This window comes from Salmo salar, chromosome ssa25 (assembly GCF_905237065.1).
Source record: "Salmo salar chromosome ssa25, Ssal_v3.1, whole genome shotgun sequence".
In the NCBI taxonomy this organism is placed as follows: Eukaryota; Metazoa; Chordata; class Actinopteri; order Salmoniformes; family Salmonidae; genus Salmo; species Salmo salar.
In genome coordinates, this window is record NC_059466.1 from 14146624 (window position 1) to 14165607 (window position 18984).

Sequence of the window (18984 nt, forward strand, 5' to 3'; positions counted from 1 at the left end):
AGGAGGAACCTGATCTTAGATCAGTACTACTCTGAGACGATTGATACATACGAGCCCAGGTGAAGATGAGCAGGTGTACAAGATGGAGATTTACCTGACAAGGCAATAAATGCTGCTGCCATTTGAACTTGGACTGCATGCAAGATATAAGATAAGTACATTAATGTATTCATTTAGGATAGGGTTAGTAGAAGAAAACAAGCATCACTAAATAGCTACATTAGATTAGTGATTTGCAAGCATACACACCAAAAGGTTGGAAATCATTCTTGGATCCTGAAAAATAGTTGTTGCAGGTAGAAACAGAAATCTGGTTAGAGGCAGCATTTTAGAGACGGTTAAGAGAAGGTCGGCTGTAACCACAATCACATTCAAGACAAATCAACAAAGATATTAAAGGAAGATATTTCTAGATAGACGAGACAAACAACGTTCAACAAAACAGGCACTACGTGGGGCCACTAAGCACCATACCGCAGACTCTCTCTAGCTCGTCGCTTCCGTCCACACAGTCATTGTCATTGTCACACTTCCACTGAGCACGGATACAGCGTCCATTCATACAGGTGAACTGGCCTGCCTGGCAGCGGGTCCCGTTGTCAGGGATACAGTGCTTGTTGTCGGCCAGGTACCACCGACCCTCTGAGGGACACTGACACTCAGCACCCTGGGGCCCTGAGGAGAGGGGCAGGGGGACAGGCATCAGACGGATGGGGTGGTATGATAGCCCAACACACATCACCCCAAAACAACATAACAACATCAAAACAATACGATGCTCGAGAAAATGACATTTTCAAAGGAAGCTCGGTCCAACCCCCACATTTAGCTACGAAGCTACAGCCTGCTTCTATTCGATCAGGAAACCTGAGGGTTAAAGTAGGGCCTAACTGCTAGTACCTGGGGTACAGATGTGACTGCAGCCTCCGTTGAACTGTTGACAAGGGCTGTTGCACTGTTGCTGCTTGTTGCTGGCCAGCACGTGGACATCCATGGGTCTGGATGGAAGGTTCTGTGTCATCACCCTCTGGTCAGACCCATCGTGCTTGTTAGCCCGGTAGATACTGCGTGTGTTCCAGTCAGTCCAGTAGATGTACTGGCCATACATGGTCATGGCGAATGGGTAAATGGCTGTGCTGACGATGATCTCCCGATTGGCCCCAGTGAGAGAGCAGCGCTCAATCTTCTGTCTGATAACCAAAACCAGCACATATCATTACCATCAATACAATCTGACAATGATGGATTTGTGAGAAGAATGTAGAATTATTAGAAGAGGGTCTTACAGGCTGGCATCTGCCCAGTACAGTCTCTGCTCTTCATAGTCCAGGGTTAGTCCATTGGGCCACACTAGACTGCTGTTTACAATCTCTGTCCTGAAGTTCCCTCCCAAAGTAGCACGTTCAATCTTTGCATTGGTCCCCCAGTCTGTCCAGTACATATACCTGTATGACATGGAAATAGAATAGATTCCCCATTTTTTTTATCCATGACGGTACAGTGTACATTGAACACATGCTGAATATCTATTGAATATACTGAGCGAGCGCTCTTGTTATCATTACAGAAGGAGTGAAACGGTATCAGCATTCTTGGCATTTCTGGCCAGTCTTACCCCCTGCAGGGATCCAGCATGATGGCTCTAGGTCGGAGCACGCGGGCGATGATGGATCTCTGTGTCCCGTCCAATGCCATGGAGCTGATTGTCTGGTTGATGTAGTCACTGTAGTAAATCCTTTTGTTGATCCAGTCATAGGCAATACCATCAGGAGCTCCTAGATCTGCATGGGCACAAAACACAGCACATAGAAAAGTACTGCAATAAGCAAATAGCCCAAAAAAAGCTGTAACCAGATTACAGTATGATGTTGCAATGTAACGGAACAAATCCAGTTGTTAGGTGTCTTACCAGAAGCCACCGCTACTGGAGGTGAGGTGGGAGAGGACAGACTGATGTAGCTAATCTTGCTGCTCCCAGCCCCTGAGCTCTGGGTGAAGTAGATCCTATTGTCTGTGCGGTCAAAGTCCAGGGCCACGGAGGTGCGGGGCACGTTGACCACAGGGAAGGGCAGTGCGTGGTCGTCCGGGTCCAGACGCAGACTCCGCACCGTGCTCTCTGTCGTATAGATGAGGTAATCATCCCGCGACACCACACAGCCCGCGTTGTCCGCCCCCAGGTTCCCAAAGGCACAGCCACACTTCTTGGTCTGGCTCCCGGGGAGGGCAAAGCAGAAGTGGGCACAGCCCCCGTTGGTCTGCAGGCAGGGGTTGTTGTTGAGCTGCTGGGCCGAGCTGGGCTGGATACGCTGGTCGTAGATAGTCACGTCTCTCAGCATGTTAATGTTGTCTCTGATGACTGTAGGCTGCTCTGTACTGCCAGGCTCCTTACTGGCCTGGAACACCTTCTTCAGGTTCCTGTCCACCCAGATGATGCTAGTCTCAAACACAGTGATGCCATAGGGAGTTGGGTAGCGGCTCCCGTACCTGACTATCTCTGTTTCTCCCCCCTGAGGGTTGACCCGGGCTATCATATCCAGAGAGTCATCCACCCAGTAGACATATCCAGTCTGGAAGTCCAGAGCCAGACCTCGCGGGGTTATAATCCCAGACGACACCAGCACAGTGCGGTTGGTCCCGTCCAGCAGAGCTCGCTCAATCTTGGGGTTCTGTCCGTAATCTGCCCAGAACAGGTATCTGTTTTTAGGGTCCACCACGATGTGGCGTGGCATGTCCACTTGAGTCTTCAACAGCACACGTCGGAAAGTTGTGTTTAAGCGCAGAACCTCCACATAGGTCTCCGTCAGGAAAGCATTCGTGAAATAGAGGTTCCCTGAAAAGCACAGCCAAGTTGATATATATAAATAAAAGGGCAATGGAGATTAGATTATCTAGGAAGAGCCTCCGGTAATGCAGATGGTATTGAGTGGTTGTATAAGGACAGAGTAAGTCCGCTAATTTGAATAGTCACCAGGGGCTGGTTTCCTAGACCCAGATTGCCTATTCCTGGACTACATTGCACTTTCAATGAGAGATTTTCCATTTTAGTCCAGAAATGTAATCTGTGTCTGGGAAACCAGCTTCTGTTTTGTGTACCCATAAACTGAATAATTATTGGCCACACTACCAAGATCTGCAGCACTCTCCATTCCAGTCCTCACTTCTTTCTACTCACCTGACTGAGAATAATCCAGCCTGTTTTCTGGAGTCAGACCCTGTGTTAAAGCCTCTTACACAGTATCCCTGGATACCTACTGTTGGCTGACCATTACTTTCTCTACCTGCTGGCATCATTTAAACACTTTTCAATTGAGCTCTCTGAACACGAACCCAAAGCGGATGCCCTACCTGCAGCCCAGTCCACAGCGATGCCTCGTATCCCGTTGCGGCCGATTCCAGATGTGACCACACTGCGGAACCCTGCTCCATCGGGCTTGATCCGGCGGATCCCGTTCTGAGAAGTCACAGTGCTGCTGAAGTCACACCAGTAGAGGAACCCCGAGGGCATGTGGATATCCACATGTAGAGCATTACGTCCTACACGACACAACCAGAGAGGTTAACCATAAACAAGGGCATTGATGTGGTGTTGTTTTTCCTCTACTAATGAAAAGGCTGAACGACACATTTACATCTGAACAACACCCACCTCTCCCAGCCACTGGCACCATGGCCTCAGAGTGGTCAGCCCCCTCCAGACTGAAGCCTTTGAGGGCAGTTAGCATGGAGATGACCACGTAGGACTGGTATGGAGCACAGGTCCTGTTGTTAACGCTGAGCTTGAAGCCAGTAGCACAGGCACAGGTATACAGGCCTCTGGGCCGCGGTAGACACAGGTGCTCACACGCACCAATGTTGTTGCTGCAACCGTTAGAGGTACCAGCCGAGACTGCAGAGGCAGACCACAAGGTGGATTAGAACATGGCATTCATATAAAACAGGAGTCTGCACAAATAGAACTACAAATTCATTAACATTTCTAAAAGTTCTAGGTCAAGGACAACAAGGGTAGTCAGGAACTTTTCAAAATTAGACTAAACTATGTTACAAATTACAATCCTGGAACTGAGAACTTGTGCCTCATTTCTGAGCCGTCACTGGAAGAATCTGGTGCAAACACAATTTTGATACATCGTTCAAGGCTCAAGGCTTGATCTATTCCCAGAAACCATGTCACTTACAGTATCCCCAGCAAACCGGGAACATTCCCAGAACATTAGCTTACATTCCCATTGAGTTTAAGTTAAGAGTTGTATCTAACATTAGGATGATAACATCCCAAAAACATTCAAATAATGTTTTTGATAACAAAATCTTTCTTTTCTTCAAACACATTTTCCAAATGAAATATCCTTGGAATGTTCTCCTAACATTCACTAAAATGTTGTGCACAATGTCTGTAACAAACACCACAGAACATTCCTCAAACGTAATAATGTTCCAGTATTGTTTTGGTTCTGTGAAAGTTCCCTGAACATTTGCTAAGTTGCAGTAAATGTTCTCATAACACAAAAACTGTCCAGTCGCGCTGATGTTTATACAATGTTTGTATAAAACATTCGCCTGATGTTGCAAGAATGTTCCCAGAACACATTGCGTCTGCTCTTTAAAGGTTCCCGGAATGTTTTATAAAGTTGTGGGAACAGTCTGGTGGGAATATTGTGGGGACATCACAAAAGAAATGTTCCTAAAACACAAAAACTGTCCAGTTGTGCAGATGATTATACAATGTTTCTTTTAGGGTACAAAAAACATTTACCTGATGTTGCAAGAACATTCCCAGAACATATTTTTATGTACTTTATACATTCCTATAACATTTATTTAGGTTGTGGGAACATAGTGGGGATATGACAAGAGCTTCCCAAAACACTTAAACTGTCCAGTTGTGGTGATATTCAGATAATGTTTGTATCAGGGTGAACAACACATTCCTTTGATGTTGCAAGAATGTTAACAAAACAGGCTTTCTGAGTTCTTTAAAAGGTTTCCAGAACATTTAATTAGGTTGTGGGAACAGAGTGGGTACATTAGAAGACATAGGTTCCCAGAACACAAAATATGCTCAGTTCCCACCAGACTGTTCCCACAACCGAATTAAACATTCTGGGAACCTTTAAAGAACAGACTAAATTAGTTCTGGGAACATTTTTCTAACATCAGGTGATTGTTTTTCGCAGCGTAAAAGAAACAATTTGGAATCATCTGCACAACTGAAATGTTTTTGTGTTATGAGAACATTTGCCACGACCTAACAAATGTTATGGGAACTTTCACAGAACCATTTTTTTTTTTGTACGCTCTGTTTTAGGAGACAAACGGACACTGCTTGTTCCATACACAATGCCCAGTGTTCCTTATAAGGGAAAAGTAACTGGCCATCTAATGCTCCCCTCCATCTCCCACATAATTACCCAACAGCTATCAAAAAGACCAAAGCAATGCCATAATTCAGCAATGCTATATCTTTGCCAAAAAAAAGCATAACGGCCAAAATATATATGTATGCATACTGATTAAACACTCAACAAAATAAATGTAAAAACTCCAGTGCACTGGTAATCTTGATGCTTCCAACAAGTTCATGTATCTTAATAAACAAACGTTTCGGTCTCAATCAACCTTTCGGTCTCAATCAATGGAGTGGGGTTCATATTTGTTTGGCCGTACCATAAGGTCCCTCAGATACTCACTCTCCCTGTAGTGCACCTTCAGTACTCTCAGTCCAGACACGTTGTCCCGCAGCACCACCTTGTTAGCCCCGGTGGCCTTGTCCACTCGCTCTATCACCTCAAAGTCCCGGTCGGTGAAGTACAGGAAGCGCTCATGAACAGCAACGCCCCAGGGATGGGACAAGCCTGTCACTATTGTGATGCGATTGGTCCCGTCTGGGTCGCCACGCTCAATCTGTGGGGTTTTAATAACATCAAGACTGCCCTTAATACCAGATTTAATGTGTAAAATATATGCATAATAAGCAATGAGTTGGACTACGTGAGGGTATTTTGTTAGAATCAGCTACATATGAATCATAGGGACCATAGAGCACCCTATTCCCTATATAGTGCACTTTAATTGACCAGAGCCCTATGGGCCCTGGTCAAAAGTAGTGAACTATATAGGGTGGCATTTGAGACGCAGGCATAGTGGTTGAGGGAGAGATGACCCACCATTCCGGTGCCTGTGACAGCCCAGTACAGCTTGTTCTCTTGTATGTCCACAGTGATGAACTCCACATGATCCAGGTTGTTGGTGAACAGGATGACAGGGTTGGAGCCGTCCATGTCTGCAGCCGCCACCTTAGCAGGGATGCCACTCTCTGTGCCCTGGTCTGTCCAGTACAGTTTCCTAACAGAGAGAGAGAGACACAGCTATGAATACAGCCCCTCAGCATCTCCATCACCTCATATGAGAACATCTACAACAGATTCAATCCAAGTCCACGTGTGAGATTCAGAGAGAACGATATGTCTTAATCATGCCAATACACATTTGATATGCTGACGGTGAATAGTTGATATGTGCACTTTTTGCCTGGTGGTGGCTTGTTGGAGTGTGTAGTGTTGTGTACAGTAACAGCGCTAGGTCGCTCTCTCTGGGGGTGGAGCAGATGGCATTCAGGCAGGCAGGCTGAAGGGGGTGAGTGACTGTGGGGATGAGCCAGAGCAGTGTTAAATGGTGCTTACCCACGTGCCGGGTCCACAGCAATGCCAACCGGAGAGCCTGCGCCAGTCGGGGAGCCATTATTGGTGATTAGAGTCTTTCTGTACTGCACCTCCCCTCTCAGTCTCAAAACCTGACAAAACACACACACGCACAGATCAGATGTACCCCTGACAGATAAGAGGACTACTTTATTTTCTAAATACGATGTTCACTGTCAGTAGTGTACCACTCATTTTCAGAAATAACTTCATTGTTATTATATACAGGAGCATAGAGGGGGGATGTTTCAGCTCACCTCAATAGACTGGGTGGCTGGGTTGGTGTAGTACAGGTTCTCTGCCATCCAGTCCAGGGCCAGGCCCACAGGGGAACCCAGAATGGCTGCCGGGGCAAACTCTGTCCTGTTGGTACCGTCCGACTTCACTCTGTGGATCTCACCCTACAGAGGAGAAGGGACAGGGTTGGTCAGAGCCTAGTCTCACTTCAGGTCTCTGTTTGTGTGGACAGTGCTAACACGTACCGGGTGCTCTACCCAATAGATGGTCCGCTCAATGTCGTCAAAGTCCACATCATATCCATTCTGAAGTCCAGCAACTGGGACCATGGCATCGTTGCTCTTGTCGTCCGGGTTCAAGGACATGCCGTAGATGACACTGTCTCTCACCACCACCAAGAAAGGATCCTCAACTGCAGGAAAACACAAGTATTCATCACCAAAAACATGGTGGCTCCGAATGGACATTTAGCCTATTGGACATATAGCCTATTTGGACATATAGCCTATTGGGCACTGATTTCGTTTTAAAAAACAGGTAAAATACCACAGTATGTTGAAAGAAGGTTGAAAGAGGAGGGGGTTCAGATGGTCTGGTGTAAGCTTATTCCACAGTATGATTTGCTTTGTCATCAGAGATTAGAATCAATAGATAGCTCGGGGGCATTTTCATTCTTGGGTAATCATCACCTCTCATGGGTGAATGCGTTCTGCATGGCTAGAAAAAGCTCAAGCCCTGAGATGGGTTACGCTGTTGACCTAAACACGACCCTCTAGACTTCACATTAAAGGTCCCTTGTCTTATTGAAACCCTAGTCACACTTTAATGATCCTCAATATTTACCTCTGGAATGGGATTTTACAACAGAATTTAAATGGGATACTGTTGACAAGTCCTTAGCCTCTAAAATATGAGTCCGGCATTCTAGATTTCTTCTTTTATCGACTGAGAGCTGGATATGCCCAAATAAATATGTTTGAAAAACAGCAGCTCTCTATTTGTAGGTTTTAAGCATTCGTACCAATACCTACACCATGAATAAATACTTTATACGTTATGAGAATTACAATCTATCCGTTCCATCTGACCTCACTTCCTTTTTAATGAAACTGTGAGTGATGAGTGTTTCCCTCAGGTTGGCATGGAGCTTACCTCTGGCACAGGTGAAATTGTCTGCAGTCAGGGTCCAGCCTGAGGGACAGGCACAGGAGTAGTAGCTGGGCCCAATGGCCGAGAGCAGGCAGATATGAGTACAAAGCCTCCTCAAGCAGTGGTTTTCACCTGCACACAGATCCAATAACACACACACAAACAAGACAAAAATCAACAGTGTTCAGTATCCTCTTTGTTCATTCTGAAATGTCATTTAAAATACAATGGCAATAGTGTACTGTGCCAATACTAGCTTACGATATCAACATGTCTAAGATGTATTTGTAATTGGCCTACCATATGTCCTAGAATGTTATTGATCAGTGGTGGGTCCCTGTCCTACCTGCAGGCTGCCTGGCCGGGTGTACCGCCACCAGGCCCATGGGCTGAGGGAGGTTGTAGAGCATCACTGTCTGGTTCTCCCCGTGCCACTTATGGGCTCGGATCACACGGTTGATGTATCTGTCGGTCCAATACACAAAATCCTCAAAAATGGTAATTGCGTGGGGATGTTGCAGTACCTTTTTATTGAGAGCAGCAAAAGACAAGAAGTGCATTTTATTGATATTATTCCACACAGATGGTAAATCGGTAAGTTATGTTCTGTATGCAATGCTAATGTTTTCCTAGTTTAATCTATATCAATCAGGGGCGCAACTTTCACTGGGGACGGGGGACATGTCCCCCCCCCCCCACACATTCTGAAATTGCATTTTTGTCCCACCCAGTTTTATCATTGGAATGTGATACAATATGATAAAATGGTGTGCTTTATGACCATGCCGACGCCTCTGAGCGATCAGGTAGGCTGTTTGGAGTGTTTATCCGACTGGATAAAAATATAAATAATAACATATAAAAAATATATGTCCCCCCACTTCTAAAACCAAAGTTGCGCCTCTGATATCAATTATATCAATGTAAAGAAAAATCTATAGAAAATGCCATGTATCCTCACCAAATCGCTGGCCAGAACTTGTTTCCTGTTGTTGCCATTGTAATCACAGTAGTCAATAAAATCCAGGTAGGCATCAGCGAAGTAGAGCAGATTGTTGGGATAGTCAATGGTTAGGCCGTTGGGCCAGTACAGTTTGTTGCTTATGATGGTTGTCCTCATCTTCCCGTCCATGCTGGCCTTCTCAATGCGAGGGTTCCTCCCCCAGTCTGTCCAGAACATGAGGTGAGCACTGCACAATAGATCAACTGTTATAGTTACAGTCAATTACATTTGTATTATTGTAATTCAAACGTATCCTCCTTCTCTGCCAATATGTATGTCCACTGTAGATGAGCCTCACCTGTCCCTTGGGTCCAGCACCAGGGCTCTGGGATTGGTCACGTTCTCACTGACCAACACAGTCCTGTGGGTGCCGTCCAATTTAGACACCTCGATGGTCTCCAGAACATAGTCAGTCCAGTAGAGATTCCTGCCCACCCAGTCCACTGCCAGGCTCTCTGTCACTGTCACTCCACTGTCAAAAACCTGTCAAATCAAAACACAGGTTTAAGTGATTGGAGAATGTTTGTGAGAAATGGAAGGACAGTCAGTAATCAGTACTCACCACGGCCCTGTCAGAGCCATTTTTGTGAGCGCTCCATATTCTGTCCTGGCTGGTGTCAGACCAGTACACACGGTCAGTCACCGAGTCAAAGTCCAGGGCCACGATGTTTCGCCCATCCCGGACCAGCGAGCGGACCACATTGGGCTGAGTGGTTATGTCATCGGACACAATCTGATTTCGGCTGGCAACTAACAGGAAAGCCTCACGTGAACCTGTGAACAGAAACCATCCTCTTCTCACCTGTGCCTTCTAATTCAAATGAGACTACTCATCAGCTATAGAACATTCTACGGAGGACTTCCCAAACTTCAAAACACGATAGACAGAGCTACTCAGATATCCACAGCAGGGGATCAATGCAGCTTTGTTGAGAATAATGGCGAATTGAATTACAGGGCTTTTTCGCAAGATATCTGTGATGGGCTCATGTCAGGTGCACTACTCATAAACAAGCCCTTTGTTGCTGATTATGTCCTAATTACCTAAAGAGAGAGTCAGTGAGTGGCATATATGTCATTCGTCTTATCTGGGGAAATCAGAGCAGAGTGGGAAGAGAATGGAGAAGAGTGAGTCTGTCCGCCCGGTGGTCTGAGACCGAACACCGACTCCATTTAGATCATTCCTGTCCAGCCACTGGACGGTTTATCATGTCTGTGTGGGCCAATCAGATGTACTGTATCTGGAAGACTGGACTTTATCCACAGATGGAAGATGTGTCTCATATTTTGAAATTAGGCCAATTATGTTTAGAGGAAACATAATTGAGTATGTTGTGGACCAAATGGATTGGTGAAATAAAATGCCATTGCATCCAAATGTAAGTGAGTAAAAGTTTATAAGAGTTAAAATTATAGTGTGGCAGATGCAAATTCTCTTCAAATACTCTATGGTTAACCACACACACACACACACACACACACACACACACACACACACACACACACACACACACACACACACACACACACACACACACAAACCGTCTTGCTCCTCACCTGAGACCTTGCATGTGTGTTGGTCAGCCTCCAGAGTGTATCCATCTGAGCAGTGACAGCGGAAGGAGCCTCTCTCGTTGAAGCAGTGCTGACTACACAGCCCAGGGGGGTTACACTCATTCAGGTCATCACACGTCTTCCAGTCATTACTCAGCTGGTAACCCAGGGGACATGTGCACTGGGCCCCAAACGGACCCTGGATGCAGCCGTGGGTGCAACCAGCGTTGTTGTCTGTGCAGCTCTCCTGATCTAGGAGGGTCAAAAGAGGAGTGAGTTAATAGCTGTCATTCTTAAAAACAGACGGTAAGAAAATGAAACACCTTGGTGACATACGTTACAGGCAATGTGGATAAATGAATCAAATGTATGAAGGCAATGCATCTACTATAGCTAGCTGCTCAACGAATCACAGTGCTGCAAATAGAGCATCAACACAGCACCCCAGAAAATATCTATAGACTTTCTATTTTGTATCAAATTATACCATTTTTACATTCTGAAACACATTTACTACATTTGTAACTACAGACAATCATTTAATTCTATCCTCCAATTGTGTTTTGCAACACTATACCCATATTCAGAGGGTTAGTGTGGATGGCAGGTTTGGGATGAATCAAAGCTACACGGGTGAGGTTTAACCAATGATTGAGGTTGTTCCTACCTGGCAAGGGCTCGTCTGAAAGCAGTGAGGACGGCAGGAAAGGAAAATCATAGATCACTTTTAAGTTATTACAGACCAAATCAACACATGCATGATTTGAACACAAGATTCCAAGCATAACAAAAATTCTTCACAAACATTAAAACGCTCTATTGGTTTTGACCAGGAATGCCGTGAAAAATATGTCTAGATTTCAAGTGACCAGTGAACCTAGAAAATTACAAAAAGAAAATGTTCAAAGAGTGATTTTCGTAACCACACTATTAGAATGCTGGCCCAAAAGGCAGAGAAGCAGAGATGGTGACTTACTGCAGAGCGGGGACTCGTCCGCACCATTGGGACAGTCAGGATTGTTGTCACACACCCTGCTGATGTTGACACACACGCTGTGGCCCGGGCACTGCCACTGCCAGCTGGGGCAGCGGAAAGGTGGCGTGGGGCAGTTTCTCTCGTCACTCATGTCCCTACAGTCGTTGTCCCCATCGCAGAGCCACCCGCGGTACACACAGTTGCCGTTGTCACAGCGGAACAGGGTGGTGGGGCAGGTGCGGGGGGGACAGACGTGGTGCTCGTCTGAGCCGTCCTCACAGTCCGGGTGACCGTCACACTCCCAGGTAGAGGGGATACAGCTGCCGTCCGACTGGCACTGGAACTCACTCTCATGGTGGCACATCCCTGGGGGTCTGGTGGCTGGGCACAGCAGGAGAAGGCACGGTCAGACAGTGTAGTGAAGTGTGGCTGAAGCTCGGGAGGAAGCCACAGCAGAACCTCTGTGATGACGTCACCTCATTAAGAGTAATGGTCAAACTGCTGTGCTCCAAGACCAGTTGGTCGAGCAACTCCGCATAGCAACCGATCATTGCATTTTATTGTGACTCAAAACAATGAGGATGTATATTTACGACAGTCATCGAATCTGTACTCTGTATTAAAACACACCATTTCTGAAACATTTGTAATGACTCATTTTGTTTTTGAAACATTCTACCCATATTCAGAGGGTTAGTGTTGGCAGGTTTGGGATGAATGACAGGTACACGCGTGAGGTTTAATCAATGATTGAGGTTGTTTCTACCTGTTAAGGGCTCGCGATCGTCTGAAAGCAGTGAGAAAGGCAAGAAAGCAAATACATAAACTGGTCATCCTATACTGAACAAAAATATAAATGCAACATGCAACAATTTCAACAATACAGTTACAGTTCGTATAAGGAAATCAGCCAACTGAAATAAATTCATTAGGCCCTAATCTACAGATTTCACATGACTGGGAAGGGGCGCAGCCATGGGTGAGCCTGGGAGGGCATTTGCCCACCCACTTGGGAGCCAGGCACACCCAATGGGAAGCCAGGCTTAGCCAATCAAAATGAGTTTTTCCCCACAAAAGGGCTTTATTACAGACAGAAATACTCCTCAGTTTCATCAGCTGCCGGGTGGCTGGTCTCAGACGATCCCGCAGGTAAAGAAGCCGGATGTGGAGGTCCTGGGCTGGCGTGGTTACACGTGGTCTGCAGTTGTGAGGCCGGTTGGACGTACTGCCAAATTCTCTAAAATGACGTTGGAGGTGGCTTATGGTAGATAAATTAACATTCAATTCTCTGACAACAGCTCTGGTGGACATTCCTGCAGTCAGCATGCCAATTGCACACGCAAAACTTGAGACATCTGTGGCATTGTACTGTATGACAAAACTGCACCTTTTAGAGTGCCCTTTTATTGTCCCCAGCACAAGGTGCACCTGTGTACTGTTCATGCTGTTTAATCAGCTTATTGATATGGCGCACCTGTCAGGTGGATGGATTGTCTTGGCAGGAGAAATTCTCGCCAATGGGGATGTAAACAAATTTGTGCACAAAAATTGGAGAGAAATAAGCTTTTTGTGCGTATGGAATATGTCAGGGATCTTTTATTTCAGCTCATGAAACATGGGACCAACCCTTTCCATGGTGCGTTTATATTTTTGTTCAGTGTATTTTCTTGAGACTCAAAACAAAGAGGTTGAATACTTACGACAGCCAGACTCATCCGAGCGATCACTACAGTCAAAGACCCCATCACAGCGGTAGTAGGAGTTGATACACTGATGTCCATTGGAACACTTGAACTCATAGAGAGTGCAGTTGTAAACTGAAAAAACAACAGCATAGTGTGAGGCTGAGATATTGCAAACAGTGTGGATGGAGGATGCAGTTCAGAACATGCAAAGTCATTGTGAGTACTGTATAATACACACGGAATGAGATCAATGGCATAAGAAGGAATATCAAATGCGTGGGTTGATTCAATTGACTTGAAATGATGTGCCACTTGTTGTTGGTGCTTTCTAGCTGTGTTAGTTCCTAAATACAGTCCAGTGTTGAGAGGTATACAGAGACACTCACTGCAGCCCTGTTCATCAGCCCCATCCATACAGTCTCTGTCTCCGTCACACACATAGCTGGGGCCTATACAGCGGTGGTCTGGGCACTGGAACTGTTCCGGGTGGCATGTCCCACTGAGGTCTGCCAACACAGAGAGACCAATGGAGCTAACAGTTAGATCCCAAAAAGACACTCAACAACAGAGGAATTACTCCTACAGTAAATGTGTGGAAATAAAAGTGATCCTTAGACTAGGAGACTCACTGCAGTTGGCCTCGTCGGAGCTGTCCCCACAGTCGTTGTCTGTGTCACACACCCAGGTGTGTGGGATGCAGCGGTGGTTGGCACAGGTGAACTGGTTGGCCGGGCAGGTGCCAGGGTTCTGGGTGGGGCAGTCCCGCTCGTCACTGCCGTCGAAGCAGTCGTTGTGCCCGTCGCAGTGCCAACCACTGGGCACACATTGCTGGTTGGCACATGTGAACGCCCTGGGTGAGCAGGTGGTGTCTGAGAGAGAACAGGAAGGATTAATGAAACATAAATGTTTTGCTTCTTGCTAACACTGTAACAAGCCATTTAAAGTATACTTACATCTAAGTATAAGTATATTAAACATGAATACTATTGCCCCAATAAAGTGCCTCCAGTGACATACTAACAGTTAGTATACGCCATTGAAACAGAACATAATGCATTACTATGAGCTCTTCCACAGTTGGCCTCATCACTGTTGTCATGGCAATCGTCAACGCCATCGCATCTGTAGTTCTGAGGGACACATTTCCCGTTGGTGCAGGAGAAGGAGTTGGCACCACACTGCAGCGTGGGGGGCTCGTTGGAAGGGTCCTCTACACACGTCTGCTGGTTGGGCGCCAGCTTCAAGCCATACGGACAGCCACACACCCTCTGGGAGTCCGGTGCCGGGAAGCAGAAATGGCTGCAGTCTCCATTAGGGTTAGTATTCCTACTGCAGAAGTTGGAACCTGAGAGGGGTAGCAAAGGATATCATTAATGAGTACAGTGATGGCCACATAGCTATCCTCCATAACATAAACACTGCAGCAGGGAAAGCAATGAAAGAGGTGCTCACCGGTCTGGGAGTTGGAGTTGAAAGATTTGACGTGCATGATGTGGCTGATTCCCCTCCTGATGATGACCATCTCTCCCCCGTCAGTCTTGCGCACGCGCACGATCCCACCCAGGCGCCAGTCAGTGAAATATGCATAACCTGGATGGGCCGAGCAGGAATGCTCATGAAAGTGAGACCCAGCGTTGAGAATATCAGAGCACGACCTATGACATTAGCTATTCTGTCTCTCATCACCAGTGAACTAATGTTTGAGATGACACGGTATTTGCCAATTCTAATGATCACTATTCGAGCTTGTTTGACAAGTAGTAATGACATTTTAACGATGAAAGCGTTTATACAATAACAAGGTGGCTTTACCTACAATTGATGGAATAGTGATGCATACCGTTCCCTATGCAAATTGAATTAATGGGAAAATTTGAAGATTTAGTCACCTCCAAAGATGGTGAGACCAAAAGGATGTGAGATCTGAGTGATGCGCTCCAGAGACAGCCTGTTCCGTCCATCAAAGGTGCTGTGTTCGATCTTATCAAAGAAGGCATCCACCCAGTAGAGGCGCATGGAGCTGGGGGGAGACAGACATTATTAAACACTGTTGCACAGACATACTGTCAGGAGGAGGATTAGTGAAGATCATTCTGATAAGACGCTTAATGGGATCTTAGATGGGTGAACAAAAACATGATGTCAACTTATCACACATGGTGGCACAATGTTGCAATGTAGTGACAAAGTCAATCCTAAGGATCTAATTTGTTATTCATTAAATTGCTGTCTGTTTTCTTGACCGAGTTTTACTGGAAGAGGAAGAATGTCGTATTTTGAGGCCATTCCTCGGAGACCTTTGGCTTACCTCCAGTCGATAGCCAGGCCGTTGGGCCAGCCAAGTGTAGTGTTAACAATCGACAGGGCATGTGACCCATCACACCAGGCCCTCATAATCTTCGCTGGACGATACCAGTCGGTCCAGAAAATATACCTGCCAAATAAAACATACACATTAACCAACCCTCACACTTATATGGGAAAATATTATAATGTCTGTTTCACCTCAACCGAAGTAGACTCTGGCTTTAAGCCCACTTCAAAATCTTCTATGAACTGAGAAATATAGACAGTTTATTTGAGAGCGCCACAGGGTTTTTCCGTTTAAGCTAAGTTCTTAGTGTCCACTACAATACCGGCCTTCATGCATCACTAATCTAGGCTATTGGACCCAGAGGCCTTATGATTTTGTAGCTATTGGAAATGTCCCACGAGCACTAAATAAAGACTCCTTTTATCAGGTTTGGGGTTTAAAGTGTGAACAATCTATGAATGAGCCGGTACCTCTCGCATTATGCTAGGTGTGACTAGACATGGGCCTCTGAGACCTGCTGGTTCTGGCTAATGCCCTCACTAAATTGTGCTTGCCCAGGAACATTTCAGTTACTTGACCGATTTCTCACACTATCTTTGTTTCCTTTTGACTTCCTATGGTGCTTTAAATTAATCTAAAGTAAATATAATCTGATTATCATTTATATAAATGAACTGAATAGAATCAAACATTTAAATTAGGATATTATTCTGTAAAAAGCATGCATTTCTCGGTAAAGTCAACCTTCTTCATGCAGCAACAAGGTACAGAACCCTATCATATCTGCTATATATCCCTCCCTCTCTCATTTTTGTTGCCACAGTCAGGCTGGAAGTGGCACCAAACCTCTCTCCCTGACCCCTCCTCCTTAATCCCAGCCCAGCTGTATTTACCCAATCACAGGGTGCACCACGATGGACCTGGGGCTGTTCAGGTTGCGTATGATGGCTCTCCTGGACTGATCGGCCAGCTTCATGACTGAAATACTCCTGTAGCGCGGGTCTGTCCAGTAGAGGTTCTTTGAAATCCAGTCGTAAGCCAAGTCCTCCACGCCGTCCACTCTATTGGCAGCTAGCACCTCTCTGCCTGTGCAGATCAAAGCAGCGACACCGCCATTTAATACAGAGATGAAAGAGGAACACATTTAAGTAAATAGACTGTCAGCTTGCATTTGCCCTACGTAGACCTGACAGAGAAAACTAGGGCTGGTCAACCCTATGTTGCAAGAACAACACCACTGCTCAGAGCAGTTTGTGGTTTCATTTTATCCTGGAAATTCTTTCTTCGTGGATTTATCACATAGGTAACTTATTTTACAGGGCTATCGAGTCGTAAGTTGGAAGATAAATGAAGTTTAATTCCAAAATGCTATAAATACATTTTCAGAAATGTTGGTGAATTAGCTTTTATTGTTTAAAGAAATTATGAAAGAGATTGGTGTATTCTTACACTATCTAATCATGGCATGGTGTTGTTCAATGACATACATGTATTTGTTTAAAATCTATCAATTGATGGTTTCATTTCAGAGAGACAAATAATCATGTTGCTAAATGCTATATATCCGCCTCTCTCAGAGAAATAATTAGTACTGCTAGGTTTAACACAGTCAAATGTAACGAAAACTATATTTTTAATAAAGAAATATACAAATGATACAATATTTTTCAATACAGTAATATGAGATCTGTATGTAAAAGTTTTCCAATTGACATTTTAGTCATGTAGATGTTCTTATCCAGAGCGACTTAAGTAAGTGCATTCGTCTTAAGATGGCTAGGAGAGACAAACACATAGCACAGTCAAATGTACAGGATACAAACTTTCCATTCCAGCTAAACAATGGATATATAGTGTTTAGCAAAAAATCGTAAATCTATTAATTATAAATCTGAGAACTCATATTTTACACACACATGAAGGTACCCATAAGCAATCATTTCTGATGAATGAACACAAATGTGAAAAATTGGTGGTTATAACGTTTTGGAAATAAACTCTTCAAATATTGAAGCTTCTACAACTTTTAGTAATTATGTGCCCAGTGTTTGTTTAATTACATTCTGGAGGCTGACTTTGAGCTGTTACGTGCTAATTTCACTGCTGTCCATGCACCTGTCCACTCCCTACCTCCCTCTCTACCTCCCTCCTTCCTTCCCTCCCTCCCCCATTGCACTGCCCGGCTCCAAAAGGCACTCCTCTAACTGACGTGGTATAAGCTTGGCTGGATCACATGCTTGAGCTCTCTGCTTGAAAGGATATTATGTAGGGTTGTAAATATGGTTAAAAAAATAAATATAAACAAATATTTCCATGATAGTAAATGAAAAGTATTTCTTCACATTATAATAAATGGAGAAAAAAAACACTCAGTGATTATGAACTACAAACTCAGCAATAAAACAATATTTAACATAAATATTTCAATTTCAATTTCATTTAATTCTACATACAGTATCGAGTCATCGATCCAACCAAATAAAATGTAGGATGCTCTCACCGGTGCCGTCCACTTTCTGTTTGTAGATGATGTCTTTAGCCGTGTCTGAGAAGAAGATAGCATTGTCTTCGGCGCTGAAGTCCACCCCAACGAAATAGGAGGGTGTTCCAGTGACAGGGAGGATAACATCCTCCTGAGAGGACAGGTTGAAGGGGATGCCTCGGACAGCCAGCTGGCTGGAGAAGAGCAGGAACTGCCGCACCGCTGGAGAGAGAGAGAAGAAGACACCCACCATAAACCTCCAGATAACACATCCTATGTCACACCACATTGGCACTCACAGTATAAAGAGCACATATAAAGGACACAGGACAGTAAAGTGTCAAGACAAAGTCCAACGTAAATAGGGAAAAAGCTAAACGCGGTTTGTGTGTTGGTCTTACCAACACATCTCTTGCCATCAGCATGCAGGTCGTAGCCCATGCAACACCTGCAGCGGTAGCCCAGCCCTTGGTTGTCTGACCTGTGGCTTAGAATACAGATCTGCTCACAGCCGCCCCTGTTTGCCCCGCAAGGGTTCGACACTGTAAACACAACACACACACGCTCAGTCACTGACAGAACATACAGAGGTGGGACAGATCAGTGGAGTATTTGTAGTAGTGATATGCTTACCATACGGTTGTCTTAGTTGGTGTACCACTTGCACTCCATGTGGGGTCTGAGATGTAGTGTAGACCACCTGAGGGTTAGTGTCACTGAACTTGTTGGCTTTCATCACGGCCATCTTGGTCCAGTCAGTGAAATACACAATGTGCTCAAACATACTGATGCCAAAGGGGTGAGGAATCACAGCACCTCCATGAACCACTGTTTTCCTGAAAGGGGGATTATAAAACAAGGCTATATCCATCCCATTTTCATA

The 18984-nt window shown here is 45.1% G+C and overlaps 1 protein-coding gene across 8 annotated transcripts in view; it reads right to left on the bottom strand.

Moving 5' to 3' along the window:
• Positions 1 to 18984, bottom strand: part of LOC106586206 (low-density lipoprotein receptor-related protein 2) — a 63773-nt gene that overhangs the window by 22527 nt on the left and 22262 nt on the right. For 4 of the 8 annotated variants that reach the window (XM_045707398.1, XM_014173224.2, XM_045707397.1 and 1 more), the window contains exons 12-43: positions 18735 to 18937; positions 18503 to 18643; positions 18120 to 18323; positions 16513 to 16705; positions 15614 to 15739; positions 15195 to 15325; positions 14758 to 14895; positions 14366 to 14650; positions 13935 to 14174; positions 13692 to 13811; positions 13321 to 13437; positions 11621 to 12001; positions 11312 to 11326; positions 10648 to 10896; positions 9653 to 9864; positions 9389 to 9573; positions 9049 to 9277; positions 8434 to 8611; positions 8091 to 8219; positions 7184 to 7350; positions 6959 to 7102; positions 6684 to 6793; positions 6168 to 6345; positions 5691 to 5904; positions 3647 to 3886; positions 3346 to 3534; positions 1910 to 2830; positions 1616 to 1781; positions 1287 to 1445; positions 901 to 1190; positions 475 to 675; positions 250 to 276 (exon numbers count right to left, since the gene is read on the bottom strand). In XM_045707398.1, coding sequence (XP_045563354.1) covers positions 250 to 276; positions 475 to 675; positions 901 to 1190; positions 1287 to 1445; positions 1616 to 1781; positions 1910 to 2830; positions 3346 to 3534; positions 3647 to 3886; positions 5691 to 5904; positions 6168 to 6345; positions 6684 to 6793; positions 6959 to 7102; positions 7184 to 7350; positions 8091 to 8219; positions 8434 to 8611; positions 9049 to 9277; positions 9389 to 9573; positions 9653 to 9864; positions 10648 to 10896; positions 11312 to 11326; positions 11621 to 12001; positions 13321 to 13437; positions 13692 to 13811; positions 13935 to 14174; positions 14366 to 14650; positions 14758 to 14895; positions 15195 to 15325; positions 15614 to 15739; positions 16513 to 16705; positions 18120 to 18323; positions 18503 to 18643; positions 18735 to 18937 — 6482 coding nt within the window. The remainder of the gene's footprint in view (positions 1 to 249; positions 277 to 474; positions 676 to 900; positions 1191 to 1286; positions 1446 to 1615; positions 1782 to 1909; positions 2831 to 3345; positions 3535 to 3646; positions 3887 to 5690; positions 5905 to 6167; positions 6346 to 6683; positions 6794 to 6958; positions 7103 to 7183; positions 7351 to 8090; positions 8220 to 8433; positions 8612 to 9048; positions 9278 to 9388; positions 9574 to 9652; positions 9865 to 10647; positions 10897 to 11311; positions 11327 to 11620; positions 12002 to 13320; positions 13438 to 13691; positions 13812 to 13934; positions 14175 to 14365; positions 14651 to 14757; positions 14896 to 15194; positions 15326 to 15613; positions 15740 to 16512; positions 16706 to 18119; positions 18324 to 18502; positions 18644 to 18734; positions 18938 to 18984) is intronic. The other 4 variants (XM_045707402.1, XM_014173223.2, XM_045707399.1 and 1 more) reach the window with 3 other exon arrangements.